The 26,480-nt window shown below is 30.0% G+C and overlaps 1 protein-coding gene across 1 annotated transcript in view; it reads right to left on the minus strand.

Moving 5' to 3' along the window:
- Window positions 1-3,510: 3,510 nt before the first annotated feature.
- LOC143042690 (putative ferric-chelate reductase 1 homolog) overlaps window positions 3,511-26,480 on the minus strand; it is a 35,832-nt gene continuing 12,862 nt past the window's right edge. The window contains exons 2-16 of the mRNA XM_076215134.1: window positions 18,883-19,077; window positions 18,281-18,414; window positions 17,571-17,668; window positions 16,690-16,894; window positions 15,900-16,103; window positions 15,533-15,628; window positions 14,150-14,321; window positions 13,689-13,802; window positions 12,593-12,708; window positions 11,911-11,997; window positions 10,065-10,145; window positions 9,485-9,584; window positions 8,704-8,853; window positions 8,140-8,234; window positions 3,511-6,594 (exon numbers count right to left, since the gene is read on the minus strand). Of these exons, the coding sequence (XP_076071249.1) occupies window positions 6,502-6,594; window positions 8,140-8,234; window positions 8,704-8,853; window positions 9,485-9,584; window positions 10,065-10,145; window positions 11,911-11,997; window positions 12,593-12,708; window positions 13,689-13,802; window positions 14,150-14,321; window positions 15,533-15,628; window positions 15,900-16,103; window positions 16,690-16,894; window positions 17,571-17,668; window positions 18,281-18,414; window positions 18,883-19,072 (1,935 nt within the window). The 5' untranslated portion in view covers window positions 19,073-19,077 and the 3' untranslated portion in view covers window positions 3,511-6,501. The remainder of the gene's footprint in view (window positions 6,595-8,139; window positions 8,235-8,703; window positions 8,854-9,484; window positions 9,585-10,064; window positions 10,146-11,910; window positions 11,998-12,592; window positions 12,709-13,688; window positions 13,803-14,149; window positions 14,322-15,532; window positions 15,629-15,899; window positions 16,104-16,689; window positions 16,895-17,570; window positions 17,669-18,280; window positions 18,415-18,882; window positions 19,078-26,480) is intronic.

The raw sequence follows: 26,480 nt of genomic DNA on the forward strand, positions 1-26,480 counted from the left end.
TCTATTTTTCTTTTTGTGGTTTAAAGTATCTTGAAACAATGTAGATGCTGAACAAATAATATTTACAGATTTCAATTTCTTTAATGAAAAATGTAAAAAAAAACCACTTCGGTTTTGTACATTTTATGAGCAGAAGATTAAATAATGTAGTCAAATACGAACGTATAACCCCATCAAAGTATCATACTTAACATGAATTTTAGGAAAATTAACCAAAAAATTACAAACAAATGACTATTTTTTGCGGAGCTATCTCTCTTTCCAATTTTAATTTCTATAGGAAATTAAAAATGCGGATTTTGAGTTTTCCTCAAAGTTAGATTTTATGGGATCTTTTTCTGTGTTTATTTGGGGCTAAATACTATAGATTAGAACTAACATATTTTCTGTTGCAATTAGTTTGAGGTTTAAACTTAATTTGACTGGACTATAAGGATAATCTTAGGTGTTCCGTATTAATAAATAGGGAATAGAAACATATGTCAAATTTTTATTAACGAGTAAAGTATGGATCGCCAGAATCCACAATATCAACAACAGTTCCAAAACCAATAAAAGAAAAACTTTGAAAGCTCCTCACAGAACAGTCAAATTTCAAATCATGAGTTTATTTGAATAAGTCATACACCACTTGCGAATCAGATTTTCTTTCTGGGCCGTAGTTCAAGATGAACGTTCTCATTGGAAATATTTGTCCACTATAATATGTATCATAAATCTTATACAATGCAATAAATTAATGTATAATTGTACATTCAATTCAACAATATATTCACATTGCAATTCAATAGGAAATGACTGCTGTAAAACTTTTAAACAAATATTTCAAAAATTTTACGATGGTTCCAAAGATTTATCACAATTTAAACTTAAAATCATTGTGGATGTATTATTTATGAATACATAAGGTCATAAATTTCCATAAATGATAACGTCCTCTCTTAATTGTCCTTGATTGTACCAATAACCTTTTGATTACAAGTCTATTTTTACATCCTATCAACCCCATTCCATTCACTTACTACTGTCTTAGAAACAATTGAATGGTACAAAATATAATCACCTGCATTTACCATACTGAGAAACAAAACAGTTGACAAAGGTATAACATATAGTCACCTGGATGTACCATTGGATGGAAAATACATTTAAATAGTTATCAAAGTTACCAGGCTTATAATTGATACATTAAAGATAGATGGTCGTTTTTTTGTGTGTTGTTTCAAAAGCCGCTATGTCTCACCTTCGACAGTTATAATCAAAATTCACGTGTAAGGATATTGAAACACTCTTTCGTACGTTAAATAAAAAGTTTCATAACACTTATAAAAATATCATTCCAAAATTTTCCAGTACACCGAGGGGTTGGGTTAGGGGGTTTGAGATATCAACAGATATTTTACATTACAGTACAATCAAACTAACATTGAAATTGTACGAAAAATTTGCCAATAAGATAATTTGATTTTGACACTGTTAATTCAGTCCAACAGAAAGCAATATTCATACTTTAGATAACATAACAAATTGTAAGAGTGTAAACTTGGTATTCTTTCATTCATAATTAGTCTTGTTTCTAGTGTTTAAATTCTACTCGTCAAAGCTCGATGAAAGAAACTTTAAACCACTTTAAAGCTTTGTTTATACATGTTACATAGAACATATCTTACTCATGACTCACTTGTTTAAAATGGAAAAAAAGTAGGGACAGTCTTTCTTTGTAAATTCGTTTTTTTTTATCAAATTTGATTTTTTTTTGTAAACAGGTGAAGAGGAGAATATTCAAGCAAAAACTAAACTAAAGATGTTAGAAAAACAGACAAAAACGTGACTAAAACTAATTAGACGAAAAGACAATCAATTCCTCATAACACTTCATAGCAAATTAAATATTGAACATTACAAACACTACGGTGTGAACTTTTGTGGTCTTGAAGGAGTAACAGATCCTGTTCAATTTATGATACCCGTCGAGGTGCTCATGTCAAGTTAAACTGTACAGTATATTTCATTCGGTGATGACGTTGTCGGGAAAAGGGAAATAATTGCAAGTACCACAAACGGAACCGATCCATTGTCATATGTGACACATATTTTCTATAACAGCAGTCTATCAAATCTTGATTGTCGTCGTGAAACATTAGGAGATGACTTAAACTTTACTATTTGATGCCCTTGGTTCAATTATTTCTTTGTAAGTAACAACGCAATATCAAGGAAATATAACCCATAGACTATTGTATTGCACGGGAGATATGTGAATAATATGTTATAACTACACCGAAATTCACAATTTGAAAATTGAAATCATCTCTATTTTGTAAAGTTTTGTTCACAGCCGACCCTTATTGTCAATATATAGATAAGGGTCAATACATTAAGTAAACGTAAATGTAACGTTGAAAATCTTTTTCAACGTTAGTCATTAATCGATGCGATGCAAAACATTGAAATCTGATGAAAATTGAACTCTACTATGTACATATGGACATTCACATTTCATAGCTGTGAATGTGAATGAACTATTAAAAGTCGCCTGATGTGTTACGAGTATCATGGACAGTTGGTGGAGTGTAAAAGGTTTGATATGCTGTTCGACTGAAAAAAAAATTGGTCTAGTAGGTCGTTTAATTTTTGCTACTGTTGATTTTTTCCAGCAGAAAGCATTAGTCTTACTTTATATATATCATAATTTTTCGTCTGAAAGTTATCCTGGTATTCTTTTATTCGGTTTCAATCTTTTGAGATGTGTTCCTTTTTTATTTGTAAGATTGTTCTCTCACTTTACGTCATGCATGCGTCGTTCATTGACTAAAACTTAAAACCGATTGTAGATTGATTCTCTTCTCAAATCTGAGGAAATCTGCATCACCAATATTATCAGTTTGGTCTCTGAAGCTAATTGCATAAACGAATGCTGGTAGAAGGTCTCATTCAGGTACGCTATCAATCACTTCATTACATTTTTCAAGGTACCATGATATTTTCAGAATGTTCATTACAGTAAATCGTTTTTGAAACTGCAAAAATTTTTTTTAGATGAATGGATTGAAAGAGCTGTTGAACAGTGGATTTTCATCAAATACAACTAGTTTGGATTGCAATTCTGTCTTTGCGCTAAGGGATCATTGCGAACAACTCTTTTCGGGGTCTAAAGGTTACCTGCTGACGATAAAATGTTTTCCCCATGATAGTCCAAAATTCCCAACATACCTTCTTTGGAGCCTTTTATAGCTTTCTGTTCTGTGTTAACCAAGGCTCAGAGTTGAAGACCATACTTTGACCTATAATGGTTTACTTATATAAGTTGTGACTTGGGCGGAGCGTTGTCTCATTGGCACGCATACCACATCTTCTTTTATCTATCGAAAATGTACAGTAAGTATTGCACAATTTTTATTTATGGCTTCTGACTTAGGACAGATAAACATAATATCGCTGGATTTTACATATTTGTGATTGCTTACCAATCTCATACCTTTTTGTTTGGCATAGAAAAAACATAATAAGTTTTATGGATCAATAGAGATTAGTTTTTAATCTGTATTTCGTTGTTAATTCTACAGTAATGATACAATAGAAATACAGTTGTTTCTATCATATGCATTTCATGATCAACAATTACAGTTAATAAATTTATGAGAAACTGTATATTTCAACATTTTTTATTCCCTAATGTACAATAACAATGCAGTAACCTGCATATATGTTTCTTACATGATTTGATCTTTCAATGTGATCACTTAGTCTGTCTTATGATGGAGAATTCAAATGACAATGTTTACATTTTTGGTTATTGTTTGCAGGCAGTTACCATGCATGTTGATACAACTGCTATAAAATTTAAAAACAGTCAAACGGTATTTCGCATCTTACCCTTTGTTTTACACAGCAGATGCCGGTATAAAAATATCAAAGGCCGAAAGAAGTTCTGTACACCAATGAATGATGAATGCATGTAGATATATTCACATTGTAAATCAACTTTTTTTAACAACGTCCTTAAAAATACTTAAAGATAAAAAAAAAGTTAGCAGTTTACCTCTTAAGACAATTTTCAAGTCATACATTTTTCAAACATCTGCTTATCCGGATCAAAATGTTTTCTTTGAATTTCCTCATGACAATTTTCATTAATAGCGAAGTTGTTTTTTTTTTCATTTCAAAACGGTCTTTATAGTTATAGTAACACAATATAAGACGCTTTATATTTGAACTATCTAAATAACTTAGTAAATTAAAAAAAAACTTGAAAATGCTTTCTAAATTGATATCCATGTAATTGTTATCGAATCCGATATCAAAATTAAACAGAGATTCTGTGAGTGAAGTTTCATCCCAAAGAACATAACTATTTACTGTACAAATAATAATGTTAACCATTTTTTAAACTTATCATTTCAATTCTATTTACACATTTTGATTAATAAGTTCTACATTATTCATACATACACACATGTATACCATACTATACCATACTATACATACATACATACGAAGATTCATACAAAGGCACACACACACTCACAACATGCAAACATACTTACATGAACCGTGGACACATACATTCATCTTACAACTTCTAACTAAAATTGATTTCAATAATGGCACTACTATAATACAAAATTAACTATTTAATGTTTAATAAAACCCATCATTAAAGTCCTGGCATAAAACAACATTTTGATGTAATTATTTGTATTGCTAGGAAAGTAGTCATTTGTATGATTCCTTGTTTCCATTTTTTTATTTAAATACCAGCATCCCTAATAACAAAGAAGTGGTAGAAATATGGTAGGAAAAATTACCTTTATATCATATGCGAAACATACATCAACTTTCCTGCTCATCTGCTTACCTAATAATGTTAAAGACAGTACAAATATGTCTATCGAAACACTAATATTCAAGTAAAATATAACCAGATATGTTAAGTCTACAGAAAATAAAACACTCTTGATACTCAGCAAAATCACAGATTTCATGTATGTGTAAAAATCATCGCTAACTTTATAAACCCTGTTTTATTTAATGTTAACTATGCCTGATTATTTGTCGAACAATAGCTTTTTGCCGTAATCAATTTTTTCGATTTTCGTTTTTAATTATCATAGATATAAGATATGAAATCCGATTGATTTATTTTAGTAAATATTATTTAAAGAATATACATAGACAACAGTAATGGAAAATGTAATCCTAGGCTTTCTTTTATCTTAATGATAACCAGGTACTTTTAGTATTTTTTTTGCTTTCAAATGCATACCACCAAGACCTTTATTCAATCTCGTGTGACACTGTTGCAATTTAACTAAAAGGATTTTAAACATGTTCGTGCTTAATTAATCTCTTAGTTTTGTTTTTTAACCTTGAAGCTTTAAGAATTTGGCGAAAATACCAAGGATATATTCAAATCTATAAGCCGAAGAAAAATAGACAACACCATGGCAAAATGTAAAATACAAAAAGACATATAACGAACCAAAAAACTGTAAATTAAAGATTAAGTAACAGTAAACCATCTAAAAAGCTGGCGTGGACTCAATTCCTCAAGCAAAATCAGTAATTCATGCTTCAATAGTGACGCTCCGGTTTGAATCGTTAATGAAACATATCCAGCGATAGACATCAAACAATAACAGATTAGTATGTATATGCTTCTTGTCAAGCCTTTTTAAAATCCTCACATTTTGTGTGTAAAGCTTTTTCTAAGAAGAGACAGACATACAACCAAAAATAAAGTATAATAAGTATAATATGTAAAGCATAACTTTCATACAAAATTGTTTTTAATGCACACTTTATTTGTCTTGTTGGGACATCTATTTGTAAATATACCGATTAACATTATAAACAATATTCATTATAAAACATTTACAAAACACAAAAATAAACCAGAAACGAGACAGTATTTTATAATCCAAATATACCAATTCCTTCCAGAACTTATTGTACAGGTATTTACTTAATTTGGTTTGATATTCATCAATATCTAAAGTTTCAAAACGAGATGAATCCGGTATATTGCGTACTGCTGTAATTACAAAAAATTAGAATGCGAATTTTCAAGCATGGGGGAAAAACAATTTGTAGACTTTTGGTGTAGTTAAAATAATTATCAATCTAGTTTAAATGCTCTTATAAAAGTATTTTTGTAAGAATCTAAAAATAATCTGACAAAAGATAAAAACAATTGTAACAAATGTAAATAAAGCGTTATTCTAATGGTATTGGGAATAAAACGAAAGATTTCTACTTTGGTATGAAATCATAATAAAGTGTTGTTTTCATTTTACATAACACAAGTCATTACAATACTTATATAAATAACATATTGAGAAGCAAATCTTTGTATTGTCTGTGTTCCAAGGCCTCAGCATATCATGTTCATGATAACTCTCTCTCATTATTACGAGAAAAATTAATTGATAGCGCTCCAACTTCAACATCCGGTTTAATGATATGCAGTGTGGGTATTTGTATTACATTCTCCAAATGCGTTTAATACATGGTTACAAGTAAAAGCAGTGTAAATGTGAATGCCAAAGTACAAATACCATGTAAAGCTAGTAATGATTTCTTCAACAAGGTATCCTACAAAATAAAACAAAAGTTATTTAAATTTTCGAACGATTGTAAGACAGTCATTTTTCTTTTTTTCTATAATTAATATATTTCTATGTTCAGACACTTGTATAATGCTAAACTTTATATTGCATTGCATTGTTCATGTCTATTGATGTCGCATTGACATTTTCTATAATTACAACATCGTTTTACTCAAAAGCTGTGAAGGTTAAAAAGTAATGTCAGGCAATCATCGAGCTTTTCTTTAAAGTGACTTGACTGTAAGTGTTGCTATCCACCAATTGCAATTCATTCAAAATTTTGACCAAATTGCAATTTGTTTTATTAAACCAAATTGTTCAACTGGTCAGAAATTTGAACCAACTGCTGTAGAAAACCACAATCAAGTCGTGAAAGTGCAAGGTGATAAAATAAAACATACTTACAATCCTATAATACTTTAACTCCACTTTATTGATGGTATTACTAAATCAGTCTATCAATCTGTATAGTTATATTATAGCCATTAACATACTAAAGCTGAACTGTTTTATTTTTAATTGCTATAAAAATGTCCAAACTAAGCTTTTATATAGTTTTTCTTTCGAAAAGTATTCTATATTCATAAGAATCACACATTATGTGAATAAAAACATTTCATATTCAGTAAAATATTTGTGAAATTGCAATATGTTTGTAGGAAGGGGAGATAATCTTTTTTGGTTTCCAAAAATCTTTATTCAAAAGAATAGTATTTTAGGTCATCTCCCAAAGGAAACTTATCAATAGCATATTGTTATTTCACACGTATTTTACTGAATATCTGATGTATTATTTTAAATGATATATGATTCTTATAAATATAAAATCCTTTTCGAAAGAAAAACTATATAAAAGCTTAGTTTGGACATTTTTATAGCAATTCAAAATTAAACATTTTACCTTTAGTATGGTAATGGCTATAATATAACTATACAGATTGATAAACAAATTTAGTAATAACATCATTAAAGTGGAGTTAAAGTCTTATAGGATTGTAAGTATATTTTATTTTATCACCTTGCACTTTCACATTTAGACTGAATAATTTGTTAAAAATTCTGACCAGTTGAACAATTTGATTTTATAAAACAAATTGCAATTTGGTCAAAATTTTAAATGAGTTGCAATTGGTGGATAGCAACACTAACAGTCAAGTCACTGTAATAATATACTAAATACTACTATTAGATAAATAGAGTTAAAGAAATATATGTAAGGATGTGAATGCAACATTTACAGACTGCTGATGAGATAATTATAAATTAAGGTTAGTATGGTATTTCTTTTTGATTTTAAACATATTGCTTATATTCTCTCAGTATGTGTTTTTATTTTAATTTGATTCGTCCTTTCCTTAACAAATTTGTGAGATTCGAACTTCGGTAAACTACTACAAAGGTGTGTATAACAACCTTGACTACCCATATGTTTTCATTGAGGTAAACTGCTCTCGCCTTGATCAAAACATGTAGAAATAGATAAACTGAATTCGATACACTTTTGGCTTAAATATTTCTACTTAATAGTTACCTTTTTATTTTTATTGTCCTCGCTATATGCTGGTGGCTGATTAAATGATCCATTTTGCGAACCATTTTGTTTCATTTCAACTGTATCGATTTCTCCTGTAAAAGTGAGTTTTATTTTCTTAAGACTATAAGATCTTATTAGAGCCAGTAAACAAGTCTTGTTTGGCCTTTTATGTATTGTTATTTATTCTTTTAGAATAAAAATGTTATTCTTATAAATTCAGAAATTAAGAAAGTAACGGTTGGTATATTTTCTGTGTTGGTTTAGTTTAGTAGTCCTAAGATGGATTTGGCATTTTTTAGGTTCTTTTTGGTCAAATAACTCTTAAACTGTTCCGGTTCTTATATATCCCCGACTGTCAAATATCCGGTTTTCAGCGTTTATGATGAAGGTAAATCAAGACAAACACTTCGGACGCATGCACTAATTAAGTGTTTTCATGTCATAAAAGTCTATTGATTACCTACATTGGAGTGCAATTTTATACAAAGGAAAAATATGTAACATTTGTATTAAAAAAACAGTCATATATCTATAATATTTTGATAGCAAATATATATTTACCTTCACCTGTTTTTCTTTCTGATAATTTGTCCAAGACTTTCTGAGTAATCTCCATAATGACATAGTAGATAACAAAGCCAACAACAACCCATACTGTATACTTTGGTGCTGTTGACTTCTGTAATTCTACTCCAAAGATTATTGTTATAACTGTAAAAAAAAATATCAATTAAATTTCTAATTATTCAGTTTCTGTCTAGATTTATTAAAAATATCCATAGAAGTTTATATTGATTAAAAACCTAATAATTAGACGATCCATAAAACAACTATTTGATTTTTTACATTTCCTTCTCCTCTTCAGTTTTTTTTCTCTATTATCAAATTCTTTAAGTAAGTTTAGAAACAGTTCGATAATAGAGATTCAAACGACAATGTTTAAAAACTAAGAAAAAAGATATAATTGATAATCACACTAGTATTTGATATGCTTTAAAAAGAACATATATAAATGCTTGAAAAGAGAGTGGAATGCGTCTCATACTTGAGAAAACTAATGACAAATACATGATATGGCAAGATATTACCTAAATTAAATAAAAAGTGTATAAAGTACCATCCATCGAATATGTTGCTAAAATTGACTTTTTATTCGCCATCTTAACAATTTATGCATATTCTTCAAATTAACACTTAACCTCGATGGCTAATCAAACATTCTTCAATTTAATTTGCATGTAAAACTGCACTTATTCCAGAATCAAAGTCTTCATTCGACGTCTTTTATATCTATATCTCATTTTTTAAATGTTTATGTCATGAACCGATCTATTTTACTTACTAGCTAAAATCTGGGCTAACATTCCGACTCCCCAATGAGCCCAGTTAAAAATTGGACGTGTTTTATCGTTTGGTCCTGGACGAAATAATGACATTATTGGCTGAAATAAAAACATGTGTAATTAATAAACAATATATATATTTGAAATAGTAGACGATACCAAACTATCTACGGTGATAAAAACTATTGCATATATTCTTTCTTTGTGGAATTGGGTCACAAGACGAAACGATAACCAGAGTACCAATAATTATATTGCTATTCTGCAATAAAGGTATTAGGCGAAAACTCTTTACATGCAATGTGAAAAATCGAACTTGTGATTTTAGTCTTTCGTTTTGAGTACAGGCACTTGAATTTGAAGTATATTCAAAGCGGGAGGGTGGGGGCAAATATTTTTGCCATGGTGTTTTATGCATTTATATTTATATTTTATCATTAACTGAATATGTAAAGTGTTATTGACTAAATAAGCTGTTATCTGTTTTCTTAAAATAGTCATTGTTGTTAGCTGTTCTGGTTTTAACTAACGTATGTCTAAATAACATTGTCTCCGCGTATGACAAGCTGTTGTACTTACATTTAATACACATAGTATGGTTACAATAATTCCTAAAACTGGATGTGATGGAAGATATTCCTTTCCTGGACTTGCAGATACCTTAAATAAAGATCAATGGTATATCAAAATAAATACTACTATATGTAAATCAAGAACATTGATATTGATATAAAAATAGAGTAGAAATAAGACAATGTGATATGTGTGCATATAAGAGAGCATGTGTGTTTCATGGAAAACAAATCAACGCACAGAGATTAAAAATTGAAAGACAAACAATGTTGATATGTAACACAAAAACATCCATCCGGTAATGAACATATTCGGTGGATAAAAATGAAACTTGTGATGATCTACTCTAGTGTAAAAAGTAGTAAATAAAAAGCCTGCTCTTTGATACAATGACCCCGTTGATAAATATTCAGTATCAATTTCACAAATATTAAACGATGGTCTTGAAATACATATTCTAGGTACTGACGTTGTTTGTCATCTTAATTAAGTGGTAAAGTGTTCTTTTACTTGTATTTGTAAATTATTGCTTTTACTGTTTATTCTATTTTCGGTTATATCAATTTGACGTGGCTCGGTACTTTTAACATCCCGTCATTGTGTTTTTGCGATATGTTAAATTGTGTATTCTTGTCTTTCGTTTTTGCTAATGTAATAAAGGCAACAGTAGTAAGTCATAAACTTTAACCATGGGAAAAACATCAACTATAAGAGGAATACAAAGGAATAACAGGAACACTAAAGTGCAACAAAAAATAAACGCCAACATACACAGAAACGAATTATTTGATAACAGCTGTAATATTCCTGAATATAGGACAATTTTTTTGTGTTTTGTTGACATATTTGTTTGTTTTTGTTTTGATTGAAATTTTAACACAATGTCGACTGTTTTTATGTTTTTACATTTTCACCTATTATGTCTGTTTGTTTTGTTCACACATTGCTGTCAATATAATGAAACTTATGGGACTGTCATACAAGTGAGAGGTAAAGCTAGCTTTAAAACTAGGTTTAATCCACCATTTTTTACATTAGAAAATGCCTGTCACAAGTTAAGAATATGACAGTCGTTATCTATTCGATTGATGTGTTTGAACTTTTGCTTTTGCTATTTGATGAGGAACTTTCCGTTTAGAATTTTTTCCCGGAGTTCGGTTTTTTTTATATGTTTTACGTGCAACTTATCCAAAGACAGTGCTGTTGGGCGTTTCATCCAAGAGTTTATTACATTACGTATAGTAAGCAATTATGTGATGGCATGAAGTATTATGATACAGTCTTTTGCTGTTTATAAAAAGTGAACCGATAATTCAAAATATTAATGCTTTTCAACCCTCTGGCATACATGATCTTAGCCAGATTAGTCAAAAATATTTGAAATTTGGAAAGCCATCCAATTTCTGCATCATTGCAAAGTATTGTGTAAACAAAACGTGCCACTGGCTTTCCAAAATTATATGGTTGGTATATTTGATGTATTTCTTTTTGAATGCATGATTATATAATGATTTTTGTCAAAGCCAAGGACTAAACAAACAAATTGTTCGGTTCCAAACCTTGAAATAAATAACTTTTATACTTATCTATTACCCGTTGGGTTCGTCTTTTATCACAATATCTTTGTGTTGCTACATTGATTTGAGAATAACATGACACCCTTATATGTGATGAGTGTATCAACAGACGGAGAGATGTGACAGGTGTATTGATAGACAGAACACACAAGAGTCATACAAGACATCTAAATACAATACAATAAAGTATAAATCAGATTTAGAAAACTCACAGGAAAATTGTTAGGAATTCATGAGCATTTTGTTCACTATTTGTATAAAAAATTAAACAATACCTGACTATAACCTCCAACTTCAACAAATATGATAATAAATGCCACAATTGTCAGTGCCATTGCGGTTACCATTAATGTTCTGTGAATCTGAAAAGGGAGAAAAAGTTAAAATGCCAAACTACCAAGACACCAAAATTAATCTTAGAAAGGTACACAATTGTTTTAAAGAACTTATTCTCGTCTTTTGATTTTATTTTTGAAAAAAGAGTTACGTTTTTTTTTTATTTATTCAACTGATTCTGTAGAGAAGTTTGGAAGAATTAAGAAGTTTCAATAAGAAACTTAAAATCAGTTACGAAATTAAAGCAAAATAAATGTAGATTTCTAGTAGGTAACATAAATAAAAAGTAGTAAAAGAATGACTTAGGTATTTCTAAAATACATTTTAATTTTAAACATATTTGTATAATTAAAACATCCCTTATCATGAATACAAAAAAACAAAAAACAAATTTTAAACATGTTTTTTTCGAAATTTCAATTTTAATGTAATTTGGAATGTATAATTTTCTACCGGAATCGATAAGTATTATAATTGTGTAGTATGAATAGACACTGTTAACTTCCACTAACTTTCAAGGTATTTCCTTGTTTGAACATAATACACATTTTATATGTAACATGATTGATATGGTTATCAGAAATGACAACTGTTTTATTAGGTAAGCTGTAGTATACACACCTGAAACCATATTTTCTGGTTAAACAATGATGATTTAGACCATACAGGTTTGTAATACCTCGCAGCTATAATGGCTACTCCAGTACAAAATATCCAAGAAATTATCATCAAACATGCTGGAAAAAAAATGTCGATATTATAATTAATAGATGCACATTACTTCAAATTAATTCATGATAGATGGATTATTCTGCGCTATACATTTGCAAATATAGTTATAAGAGATTATGCAACAAACTGACCAAAATGCTATAAATAAAAGTTTTCATACTTAGATGCACTAAGTTATGTCATGTCTAAATCTGTCAAAACAGCATTTTTGTAACCCCTACATTTACATTATGACCACATAACATGATAATAAATAGTGTTCAGAGTTTGACATTGCAATGTACTTTATTAATTAATATTGTGCATTATTTCAAATGATTGAATACAAACAATATTAATTGTTATACGCTATACTTCTTTTTACAAATAAGCTATAAGAGATTAAGCAATGTAACTGACCAAAATGTTAAATATTCCTCATTAAAAGATCAACTAAATTATTGCAAAATAGCAAGTTTTATTCCAACCCCTACATTAACATTGTGAACTCATAAAACGATGTTAAATAGTTTTCAGCTTTTCAATTAGCAATGTTCCTTACAAATTAAATATGTAAATTTCATAATCTTTAATTGCGCATTAATTCAAATGAATTAATAAAAGATGATTTATTCTACGCTATATTTTTCACAAAACAGTTACTAGAGAGTAAGCAACAAAACTGACCAATGGCTATAACAGTTTTACATACAAAGATCAACTAATTTCTGTCATGTCTAAATCTTGCAAAACAGCAATTTTTTTTAACCCCTACATTAACATTGTGAACTCATAAAATGATATTAAATAGTTTTCAGCCTTTGAAATTGTAATGTACTTTGATAAAACCATTTAAATCATTCTTAATCACCAGAGTGTAACAAATTAAGATAGAATAGCAATCATTAAAAAAAAGTAAGTGATGTGTCAAAATGTCACGTGAATTATTTATAAGAATACTTAGTCTGATGAGGTGTGGTGTTTTTTGATAGATGATTTGAATTACCATGAATCTTTACTAATGGGTATTTAGCTGTATCGCCTATAACGCTAAATGACTGGAAATCTACTTTCCCTGGAGTAACAACTGGATTTATTGAATGCATGCCTATCCTGTTTCCTGAAAAATGCATGTTCTATATTAATTAACAGTAGAATTTTACATGAGAAATGTCTCAAACATTTCCTCGAACAATTAGCATATTCAAATTTCGTCAGAAAATACAAAACGACACAGATAAACACAGTGCCTGATTGATGAAGGATAAGATAACTCTTAAATTCCCCAAACTTTTTAAGTGTTGTTTTGTACTTACATGTATTTTCAGTCGTTTTTTAGTCGTTTTGAATACTTTCAATTTGTTCTTTTAAAATTTTTCTTTGAGTAACTACATCGTTTAGTTTATATTCACAATAAAGAACAGTAACGATCAATCAATGCAGTCAAGTATTTCATTTCATGCTTACCTGGATAAGCCGGCCCCGTGCCAAACATTAAGTTATAGTCGCTATCTAAGTCCACAAACAAGGAATTGGTGGTTTGTCTTTTACGTCTTGATAGTCGCTTGTTCTTTCGAAAACTACATTTGAACATTCCATTTTGAACTGTAACCACTGTATTTGACAGTCCAGCTGAAGGCTATAAGATAAATTTTAAACAGATATATATTGTATGTAAAAGGGCTTGTAGCATGTAGTATATTTAGTATCCGTCATGATCTGCAACTTTCATGATACACATTATATATTGTTTATGTGATTAAACATATGAACAAATTTAATTTAAATATATAGATAAATTTTGAGATGGTTGTCAAAGTTATGTAAATCTTTAACTTCAAAATGTGATTTTTTCTTGATTTATAAATGAATACAATGTTTTACTTGAATCTTGTTTAGTTTACGGAAGAAAATTAAAACGACCTTCAGTTTATCTTGTATTGTTGCAAAGATGACATGATATTATACACCACGGAACAAATCTACATGTGGTAATGTTCCGTGTTTATGTACAGCCTACATTTCCGAGATTTCTTTCTTTAAATCGAAATATCTTGCCATTAAGAACTCGAAAGATTATTAGTATCAGAATGTATGTAATGTTCGATTAATATAGAGGTGTGAGGTATGTAGAGAAGTGAATGAAATTTGTAGGTGCAAAATAAAGGCAACAGTAGTATGCCGCTGTTCGAAAGTCATAAAAGTCATCCTTTTTCTTAACCGTTATAACGAGGAAACCTTAGTTTTAACACATTTATTTATAATGGATTGGGAAACAAGTTTTTATATAAATCCATTTCCACTTTGCAGGTGCGATTGCTGCCTTGTAGCGGCATTAATCTGTTCTTTTTCGAAATCTACCAGGATGTCTTTTGTGTGCAGGAGATATGGCTCTCTCTTAACACTATTATCGTTTCTCGAGACCACACTCGGAAATGTTGTCAAGTAACCTTAATATTCAATCAATTGTGATAACCTCCTTGATAAAAGATTATTCCAGTCTATCATTATATTTTAGGTTTATGAATATAAATGTGTGTCATCCAGCCAATAATTAAACACAATTCTTTTTTGACGAAGAATAGTCTTATTTGTAACATCAGACTATATTTATCGTTTGGTATACATATTCGAACTGAACAAATATATGTCTTTTGAATTATAAAAAAGGGGTACCAAGAATGCAGTTTTCCAGGTTTCAAACATCTGTAATACTCATAAATCAGCTGACATAATTAATAAAGGAATGGCATAAAAAGACATACTGAATTCATTAAATCATCCCCTATTCCCATAGATGTGTAACGTTAATCAATTTAATCTGTATAAAAAAAGTTATTAGATAATTACATTTGTAACTTGTTTATTAACTTTGCCGTCATTATAGCTCCGTTGGACAGCTGTGCTACCACCAACATTCAAACAGGCAACTACTTCATCTGCACCCTGCATAAAGAAAGAAAATATTTTTAATGTCATGTTAAAAAAAAAAACGTAAATTAACAAGATTTCTGCTTTAATTTTTTTTTTTTTTTTAAATAAAACAGTATTTTGTTTCAAATATTTCTACTCTCCTCGACATGTAATAAAGCGGGAATAAACATCTACCAATCAATCAATTCAACAAATACTAATATTGAGGTAGCAATTTCAAACTGTTCAAATTTCGATTATTACAATAAACATACTAAAAAACACTAAATACTAAAAAACAAACCATCTTAAGATCACTCGAAAAGGCAATGGCAATCCATTTATTGTTTGTGTCTTGTAGTTTTGTTGACAGTTCAAAGTCCACTGCATCACCATTATCTCTCCAGGTTACAATATAGTTACAAGAGGTACCAGTACAATCTATAAAACATCCTTTAGTAGCTCCACATTCAGAATCAGATTCAAGTGAACTAGTATCTCCCGGTAACTGAAAAGATAGTCAACATATCAAAATTACAAGTATTTCAAACGAAAACAAATATAAAATATTCGTTTTCAGAGGAAAATTTCTTAACATTCTACAAATGGTGAATAAAAGAGGGACGAAAGATACCAGAGGGGCAGTCAAACTCATTAATCGAAAATAAACTGACAACGCCATGGCTAAAAATGACATATTTTCATTTCCATTCTCATTCTATATACTAGTAAATACAAAATACAATGTGGAAGTGTGTAAGTGAACTGTTCCAGTTTAAAACATTACAATCAGTATACTCTTGAAAACTAAGACCAATCCTTGGAATCTTTTATTTCCGTTTCCCCGTCAACCGCCATTGTAAAAGATGCAATAAAAGCTACTAAACATTCATTTAATTTTGATATATATATCCACCTATTTAATAAACAACCGCGGACATTCATGAAAAAACACCCACTACAATCTAATGAAATTTACGTCATATGTAATCAAATAAATATAGATTATTGTCGAAATGAGTTTGAAATAGATCAATCACCATGTATTACGATATAAGATTGGTAATGTTAATAACAAAAATAATAGTACATACTATACTAGCTTTAGTAGTTTGCTTAATGGTAGTAGTACTAGTAGTGGTAGTAGTTAGTTGAATGGATTCTGTTACCGGTTGTGTTGTCGTTTCTGGTTTCTGAGTTGTTTGTAACATAAATGCTTGGGTAGTTTGTACCTCTGGATAAATTGCAGAAGTAACAATGTTCATCCAAAACGTTGAATAAGATTCTACAACTGTCGCCCTAAAATGAAATATTTACGATGTTTCAAATACAGAATTTCAATCCTGGTATCTATGATGTGTTTAGTTTATATACAACCACATGGTCGATGCTACTGCTATTTTTATTCTCAGAGGGTATCATTTACTAAGTAGTCATCACTTCTGCGTGGAGATGAAATATCACTGATATGGTCAAAGTTTGCTCTTCAACTTCGTACTTTATTTGGCCTTTTTAATTTTTTGGATTCGAGCGTCACTGATGAGTCTTTTTTTAGACGAAACGCGCGTCTGGCGTATATAAAAAATGTAGTCCTGGTATCTATGATGCGTTTATTTATATAAATTAACAGTTTACAAGACTATGCATTCTTGAAATACTAAGGTTTTTCTACATCAGAAATAGATTACACTAGCAACTTTTAGGAATTTTTGGTTCTCAACGCTCTTCAACTTCGTACTTTATTTGGCCTTTTTTACTTTTTTTATTTGAGCGTCACTGATGAGTCTTTTTATGAAATTATGTTATTCATAACAATGTTTGTCTTGAAAATTATCAAATGGTTTTTTAATAACATTCTTAAATTAGTGTTGTAGCTTTACCCAAACCACTACCACTCAATCTGGTAATGTATTTTACTCTCCAAAATATAAAAGAATGGAATCAATTATATGGACGACATAAATAAATTACTTACATAAAAATCACATTACCAGTAGTGTCAGCTGTTGGTTGCCATTGAAACTCCAGCCGATACTCCGCCTGATTACTTTGATGAGTAACAGCACCAGCACCCTGAAAATAGAAAAAATATTTTATTTCATGTGCTCTTCTTGTTTTTTTGATTTTTGTGTTGTTTTTTTTTTTTCGTTCTTCCCTCAGCAGGATTCTACAACGTTGATACAACGCGTGCACTGTGTCCACCTCCCTAGACCACTCTACCAATTAGACTATATGTATATATGCAATTAGTATTATCTTAGCAGTATTTTTGAATGTTTTTGGCCTTTTTTAATTTTACTAATGCAAGCGTCATTAATACAAATTTTAAATTCTGGTTGCTATGTTGAGTTAATATACAACATGTCCCTATATTACACAGTTAATATACGGTAAGGATTTTAGCAGAAAACCACCAATCATTGACATAATGTTTGCGACTTCAAACTAGAAGACAAAACAGTCATTGCCATTTTAAATGAAATCTAACCCAATAAAAATATTTTGCTTTTTTAATGATGTATTGACAAACCTCTTTGTGCTCAAATAACTAGTTAACCTCAATCATTTCATAAATGAAAAATTAACTTGTATAAATGTTTGACCAAGGCAATCATTTTAGAACTGGTTATGGTTATTTATATTCATCATAAAGTAATATATATATATCATCAAACTGAAAAGTACCGATGAGCCGCAAGGTAATATTTTGCCTGTTGCTGAATTTGTAAATCTACCAATATTGTTGTTTAAAGTTGCTTGGTCTTTAGCTCCTATGATGTAACCTGCGAATGACGCTCTTGTCGGTGATACAAGTGTTACTAAAATATAAATAAATAAAACAATTAAATAGTATACAACTCCAGAGAACTCGAAGGTGAGCAAGTTATCGAAATTGATACGGCTTTTAATTTTCATTTTGTATTTAATTTATTCATTATATAAATGTTTACTATGATTCTAAAATTTTTTTTAGCAGATCTTAATTAGCAATTTACATCTTCACGATGAAATTTACCTATAAAAAACTTATAAAAACTACGAGCAAGATTTACAACTATCTCAATTTCAATGTTCTATTATTTTTAATATTATTATTATCATTGTTGTTGTTGTTGTTATTCGGAGTATTTACAACTGAAGAAATTTTTATGTACAATAAAGTTCAAAAATGCTGTTGTTCTAAATCCATTTAAAACCGTATGTCCAAGTGCTTCTGATCTTGAAATAATTTGTATAATACAGAAAGAATAAATCCTTGACATGCTTCATCCTGATAACCGACTTACTTGTAATTGTATCGCCTTGTTTGTATGTGTAAGAACTAGCTGTCAAAGTATATGGCGGTAAGCTATTTTCTGGTTGTATTTGACTGTGTGACGGAAACATATCTCCACATTTAGAGGCCGGAGCACCTGTTCCGAATCCCTGTATCCTTTGGATAACAAGAGCTGTTATCACAAACAGAACGGACTGCATTATTTCTGTAAAAAAAGTGATGATGATTAAATAAAAATACTAGCCATTACAATTGTCGTACACGGATTTCAGTACTTATTATCGGAAGCTGGGTATAATGCGAGTATTTAATGACATCAATTGTAACAACTTAATTTGTATCTGTATAAGGTGGTGTTGATTGTGAACTAATTTTAATCCAATGTAGTGTGTGTATATCAATAGATTTGTAAGAGAACCTTCTAAAAGGATAGAGTGAAGGGTCGTGGCTATCGATGGAGTTTACAACACTAGATGTATTTCGTGCAGCAGACGTGCTGTTTGTTTTTACCTTCCTCATAAGCGGGAAAACTGCAACGAACGATTTTGATTGAATAATTTGATTGACATTAGTATTTAATTGTAAATATTTCATGCTTGTTCAGGGCGATATAATTTTAATTTCATTCGAATACATATTTGATCGACACACTGAGTAAGGGTTATAAACATGCTTAAAAAATACAGGTCCACATGAAGACAATTTTCAACCAAAACCATCTTTTGTCTGGTCTTTGCGCAATCAAGACAACGTGGTAATAGTTATCCTCGTGTCACTTGTTAAAATGAGAACAAACAACCATAAATCCAAGAATTTTGACATGATAGATCCTTGCACATCAAATCCAATCAAATTAACTAAATCATAGAACGCCACCTCTTATTAGGCAAATGATTTGACCGTGAATTATTGCACTAGTATTTTTTGTCTTCCTGTTTCTTTTTTGCTATGAATCACCCATCATCTGATTCTTATGAATGCGTCACACAGATGGTTTATCGTAAGACAAATGAGAGTGATTAAGGGAAATTTTTTAAGCAACGTTTTATGGTTTCGTGAAGGAAAAGTGATATGAATGTTTAGCTAGGTTTTTATGACAAGGTATAATAAATCCCCTTACTTCATTGCTCAATTAATATACACCTAATTGTAATATGGTTACACCTGATTGTTAATCATTATATTAGTTAATTTTTTGTGGAAGTTTTTTTTGCAAAAGGTGAAAGAATAGTATATTGTATTAACTGATCATATATTCAGTGTCCATTTTTAGACTAAGAACAGACATCAAATGTGTATTTACAGCTATATATAATATATACATGTATGATAGATGTTGAAGTCATTCTTTATGTTTAAAAATTATGATATACAAGTGGTGTTTTTTTGGGGTTTTTTTTTTGTGTTTTGCTTTATTACTATAGATTGGCGTGTGTGCAAGTTATCCGATACATTATAAAGCCTACAATATACACAATCTCTGCTAAATCATATCGAAAACCAGTTTGTAAACTTAAGGGTATAGATGGGTAATAACATAAATATAAAGAAATCTTAAAGTCATAAGAAACCTCAAATTAAAAAAAATAATGCATATGATTTTTTATAACTCAATGGATAGTTTTCATTATAAAACTTATGTATAAATACTTTTTTCTGAAGAAAATTCTTTAGTTTGTTCATATTTAGAAGAAGTTTACTTTATTTTAATTGCTTCCTTCAGGAAGCAATTCCCCGACATATTTTCCGTATGCAAAGGGACCTCAGTGTAACCCATCTCGTAAAAATCCGGTGATCAAAATACACATGGATGTCCTTAAAATTATCTATTATCTGATTGTACATGTTAAACACGTGCTCAATATCCAGGCTTAATTTGTTGATGGTTGACAAACAGGTGACAATCGTTCAACTTCGGCTTTAAAACACAAACTTTAATCACCTGCCATATTTTCACAACACTGACCGATTGAAAAAAAAATCGACGATTATACAAAATTTATGCGAAAAAAATGATAAAATCGTGCACAGAAGACTAAGTTTATGATGTTTGTATGCATTGGTTCAAGAATTGAAATGACATTATTTTCTACCGGTCACTCGTTTATTATGACTTTAACTGTACAAAAAAAATATGGTGAATAAGACACTACTAGCAATTGCCTAATACACGTATATTAATAATTGATTTCTATTGGAATCAAGTCAGTGCCAATTTTCTAGATATTGGTTTCTTGTGAGTGTAACATCACCAGCCTTACACTATTATATGTATAGTTGGAAATGAAAGTAGATACTAAAGGACAACGTATTTTTATATATAAACGTCAATAATAGGCCATGTGTATGCAATTGCCTTAATATTAAATCCTCTTCTTGACTATTTGTTTTATGTATTTCGATAGAATATCGTTTAGTATAAGTATCAGCTTGTCCAATCATATGATCAGAACACCTATTAACTTAACCTATTAAATGGGTCCCAAACAGAGCAGGAACTACCAACCATTCCGTTTCACCGGAATGTATCCCTCGTTTTAAGAGGTTTGTGTCACCCAATTTTAGTTTTCTTGACTATGATTGGTCTTTTTTCTTTTCTTTTTGCCATGTTTTTGTCATCTTTTAATTTTACTCACACCTTTGATTGCCGATTTAGTATTATTTCCCTCTTAACTGTTGTGTAAATAAACTGGATACTTAATTCAATTCTTTTTGGAAACACGTACACCTAAACAGTTGCCGTAGTAAATGTGTAGATAAAGCTTTGATCTTTGGTATCTGGCTTTCTTTTTACCAGTCGTACACCAACTAATTTTTGCAATACTTCATGTAAACAAAATAATTATTTAAATTTCTTTTGTAATAATTTTCACTTTTAGGAAATGTGAAACACGTCAGTATATGAACAAACTATAACATTTATATCTTAATAAAAATAAGTGTTTTTTTTTTTATTATTATCCAAACCAGTCGAATGCAATTACAAATCACTTATTCCTGACAATTGACTTTATTTTAAAAGTTTCAATGTCATAAAATATCCCTAATAACTTTGAAAATGGTATGCCATAACAATAGCAACTTTTGAGTACCTGTTTTTTTGTTTGTTTTCCTTTCAGACATGACCTTGTCAGTCAGTCTTTGATGTGGTTTTTTAATTACGCCCAGTTGTCTTATGTTCCATTTGTTTATATAAGTTATTAGAAATTATCGCAAATCTTTCTAGATAATTGAAATATTTTATTGTTAATATTCACCATTATTGAAAGTGTACGGAAAGTCTAGACAATTGTTAATAATTGAAGGCTCATGTGAATTTTTGTTCTAAGGTGTCTAAGGATGTTCGATAATATTCATGGTAATAAGAACCATTTGGCATCGATTTGTGGCAACATATCAGTATTTCAAAAATCAATATATCTGTGATGATAATAGACAAGATACTTGGGAACAGAAATCTAAAATAAACGTTAAACAGCGAAAATACAAGCACCCCAAAACATTTCTTTCATAATCCCAGATAAATACATCCGAACAAAGAAAATGAAATTCCTAATGAATATTGTCTCAATTTTTATAAAATATATTCTTAAGAATAATCCACATAGGAAATCATGTCCCGTTCGAACCGTTACACTTCAAAGTTCAGTGAAACTTGATTTTATGGAAAGGAAATGATATGGAGTATCCATTCATCACATAAAATCAGTAGTACGTTCACAGCAAAAATCACAAAACACAAGTCAGGGATATGACAGTTGTTATCCATCCGTTTGATGTGTTTGAACTTTTGATTTTGCGTTTTGATAATGCACTTTTCGTTTTGAATTTTACTTGGAGTTCAGTTTGGCATGTCTTTTAAATTTCACGTCATATTGAAAATATAAAACGTATGTATTTATGTGACTACATCTACATGGTATACTTTGTGGTTCTTACAAGGAACGGGCGAATGACTGCACGAATTACAAATCATTAAACAGAATAACCTTGACTATTTAAGGCGGGGGACCTAAAAAAATATATTGCATTTCAGTAATGAGGTTATCGACTGGTGGTCAAATGATATCAACGAGAACAACCAGTCAGTAGAAATATGTATCGACTGAGCGACAATACTATTAAAGATATGTTAGTATTGATACATAAGATTTCCTATTCATAAGATTAATTCTTCTGATGGTCGATGGTTAGACACTGACACTGTCACACCAACAAAGTACCAACTACATAGCTAGAATTCATTTAAACGAATCAGAGAAATGCTTCTAGCCATAAACGAAACATTATATCTTTGATAAGATTTTACCAATGGGTCGATGTCACTGCTGTAGACGTTTCATTACCAATGGTACAACTAGCCCGGTAGTCAGTGGTTTCGTGTTAGCATGAATTTTCATTGATATGTTAACTTTCATATTAATTTACTGTTCATAAAATACTGAACTATTTGGAACATTAAGGTTGCTATATCCTAAGTATCGTAGGAAGTACACTGTATACAAACTATTCTACATCTTTGGAATGTGTCATGTCATTTTTAATGTTTCTGAATGATTGAAAAGGTTCACACCTGTTTTGCAAATAATATATGCACATTTAATCATTTACACAAATATCTTAATCATTATTGATTTAATGTATTATTATGAATTCGAGTGGTGAAATCATTAACCTGTTTATAACAAAATGACTGTTAACTAAGCACATTCATGCAATTCGAATGGAAATGAACACACGTTTCTTTCATATCGAAAAAACAGTTAAAACGCACGAATTAAAAAAGTATTATTTTCATTTTTGGTTCCTTAAAAATGTCAATGAACGGTTTAAAAATATTGCTCCAGTAAATTCGTCACATACTTTTATAATCAATCTAAAAGTGGAATTTTGTCCTGCAATACAGCATTTTACAATCGGTTCCTCCTGAAAGACACACTTCCATAAACATCTTGGGTCAATTTGTGTTTTGAATAAATATCGGTTAAGGTTATAAGATGCTTTTTGTAGGGCCAAATTTTAATGTTAATTTTGCTAATCAGCATTTAATATTGTATTGCGTGGATTTGTCAGTATATTACAAACACCTGTTATGGGTACGACTAGATCATACTTCATATCAGAATATTTTTTAATGCACTTTATCGGTCGGATGTATTGTATTATTAATGTTAAGTTTGGTTTAAGATGAAGTGATTTTGGATAAACTCGAATGATTGCGTTAATGTAGCAATCGGACTTAGTCGAAGATTGGCGGAATATAATGACTGCCTTTATTTAGGTTAATTTTAGAGGGCTACAATAAGAAAAATGTGTAGAGATAGGCGGGTGATCAAGTTATAAATAGAAACGGGATGACAAATATATTACGATCACATAAGGAAATAGAACTCAAAGTCTGCAAATGTTGGTTTCAAATTTTCTAAAAATAAGTTTTGATTGAAACGAAAAGAATTTTGTAAAGAAACTTTCGTAAATGAACTAACAATGGCTTCATTGAAGTTAGTAATGGAAAATATAAAAAAAATATCATGACTCTATCATTTAACTTATTTCGTATGTGCAACGCGTGCTCTGTGTTGATGGTTTATCATTATCATGTTCCGGTACAAATTCGGCAACACTCTCAAAAGTTAGTAAGCTTGATACAAACTATCATCAAATGTATTATTTGTTGACAATACGTTATAGATTCGTAATATAAATGGTATAACAAAAAAAACTGCATACTAGACTTAATATAATATACTAGAACACACCCGTATATCGTGGGTCCGTGACTGAATTAAACAATATAACTATGCGCAAGCCTTATTTTAGTATTAGTATTGTCATCTGATAAAGTCATTCTGATTATAAGATACACAGTTTTCTCTGCTTTCAAATCTTTCTGTTTGAACCCGTCGAACTGGAACTTATCAATTATTGATAATATTAATTATTTGGAAAACAAAAGGTCCTGGAATGGAGTATTTCAACAGCATTGTCCTATATTAGTTATAAATATTGAATTCTTTGATTCGCTGTTTTACGTCATGCCCGCTAACAAATTGAAAACTGTACCTATACGCCTTATTTTAGTCCAGATTTTTAGTATTCGTATTGTTATCTTAGAAAGTCTAACTGATTAAAATACTGCAATAGGTAACAATTTGACAATTAAGTAGCGTCAACCCTGTGATTATGACCCGTGTAATACTATATAGCATATTAATCCTGAATACACCGTTTGGTTGTGCGCCTGTCAGATGCGGAACGTACAGATAAGGTAATCGGTAACAGGTGAATATACTATTGGTATCGGTATCGGACTCGACCCGGAACTTCTTAATTATTGGCAATATTAATTACGTGGAAAACAAAAGGGCCTGGAGTGGTGTAATTTTTAATCTACACCTTTGTACTATATTAGTTATATATAAAGTTGAATTCTTTGATTCGTTCTTTTTTACGTGATGACGGCTGACAAATTGGACCTCGTAATTTTAGTATTATAGATATGCGTGCATGGGTTCAAAAATTTCGTTAACATTAAATTTACAAGAAACTCGATTCAAATGACTTTAATATTTGAAATTCAAATGGGAAACACAAATTAAAACTCCTTTGTATATCCCAAATTTGAAATTACAATATTTATAGTATTCGGTTTTTACCGATGTTAGTCTGAAATACATTTATAATAATAAAATGAATGTAGAAAATATTTTTATATAGATGTTGATGATATTAAATATATTTCTGAATAATGATGTTACTCAAAATAAAAATGTTGATGAAATTTCTTTATGACAGCGGCTAGTTTCTATCATCATAACAATGAAAATCAATTAACCTCCGTGTTAAGGATCAAGGCTGAATCTGTCGTGCAAACTGAATTCTATCGCATTTTACCATACCAGAAACTTCACCAAACCTCGTTCGTACGGAATCCCTGAATTCAAATTACGCTAAGTTACTTCAAAGGCCGTAAATCTGGTTAAAATGCAAAGTGCAATGTTTTGAACAGATCGGATGGCGGAAAATAACATTTTACAAATATAATCAATGCGTGGTGTATATATAGTTTTGATCAAATTGGCCAAAACCGCTTTAAATGCATACAAAATTAGGGAAACATGCATAATGATTAAAATTCTATTGAATTTTATTGATAAAAAAGTGATGATTGATAATGACTGATTAAGTAAAAAAAAAAGTGGGGGTAGTAAATGTTTATGTTCAATATCTCCTTACATCCACGCGGAAACTATATAAATATGAAAATTTAAAGTCATGTTTGAATATTCTAAAACAACATATTTATGATCACATCAAGACATGTTTACTAAAATGTCAATATGAAAATGTTTGAATTATAATTCAGCTTATGTACGAATGAAACGTGTACTATAAAATGAAAAATAACAAACAACAATCCGTTTGATTAAAAAACACCATTCAAATCATTAGATAATGAAATCAGTTGTCTGATTGATAGGAAGGGAATAAGCCTTAATGCTAGATAACCTACCTCATTAACTAGAAGTTACCTCCAAGTCATAGCCTCATTTCGATTAGAAATTAAAGGAATAGTACATTTTAGACTGAAGATGCACATGACACGTA

Source organism: Mytilus galloprovincialis, chromosome 1 (genome assembly GCF_965363235.1).
Source record: "Mytilus galloprovincialis chromosome 1, xbMytGall1.hap1.1, whole genome shotgun sequence".
NCBI lineage: Eukaryota > Metazoa > Mollusca > Bivalvia > Mytilida > Mytilidae > Mytilus > Mytilus galloprovincialis.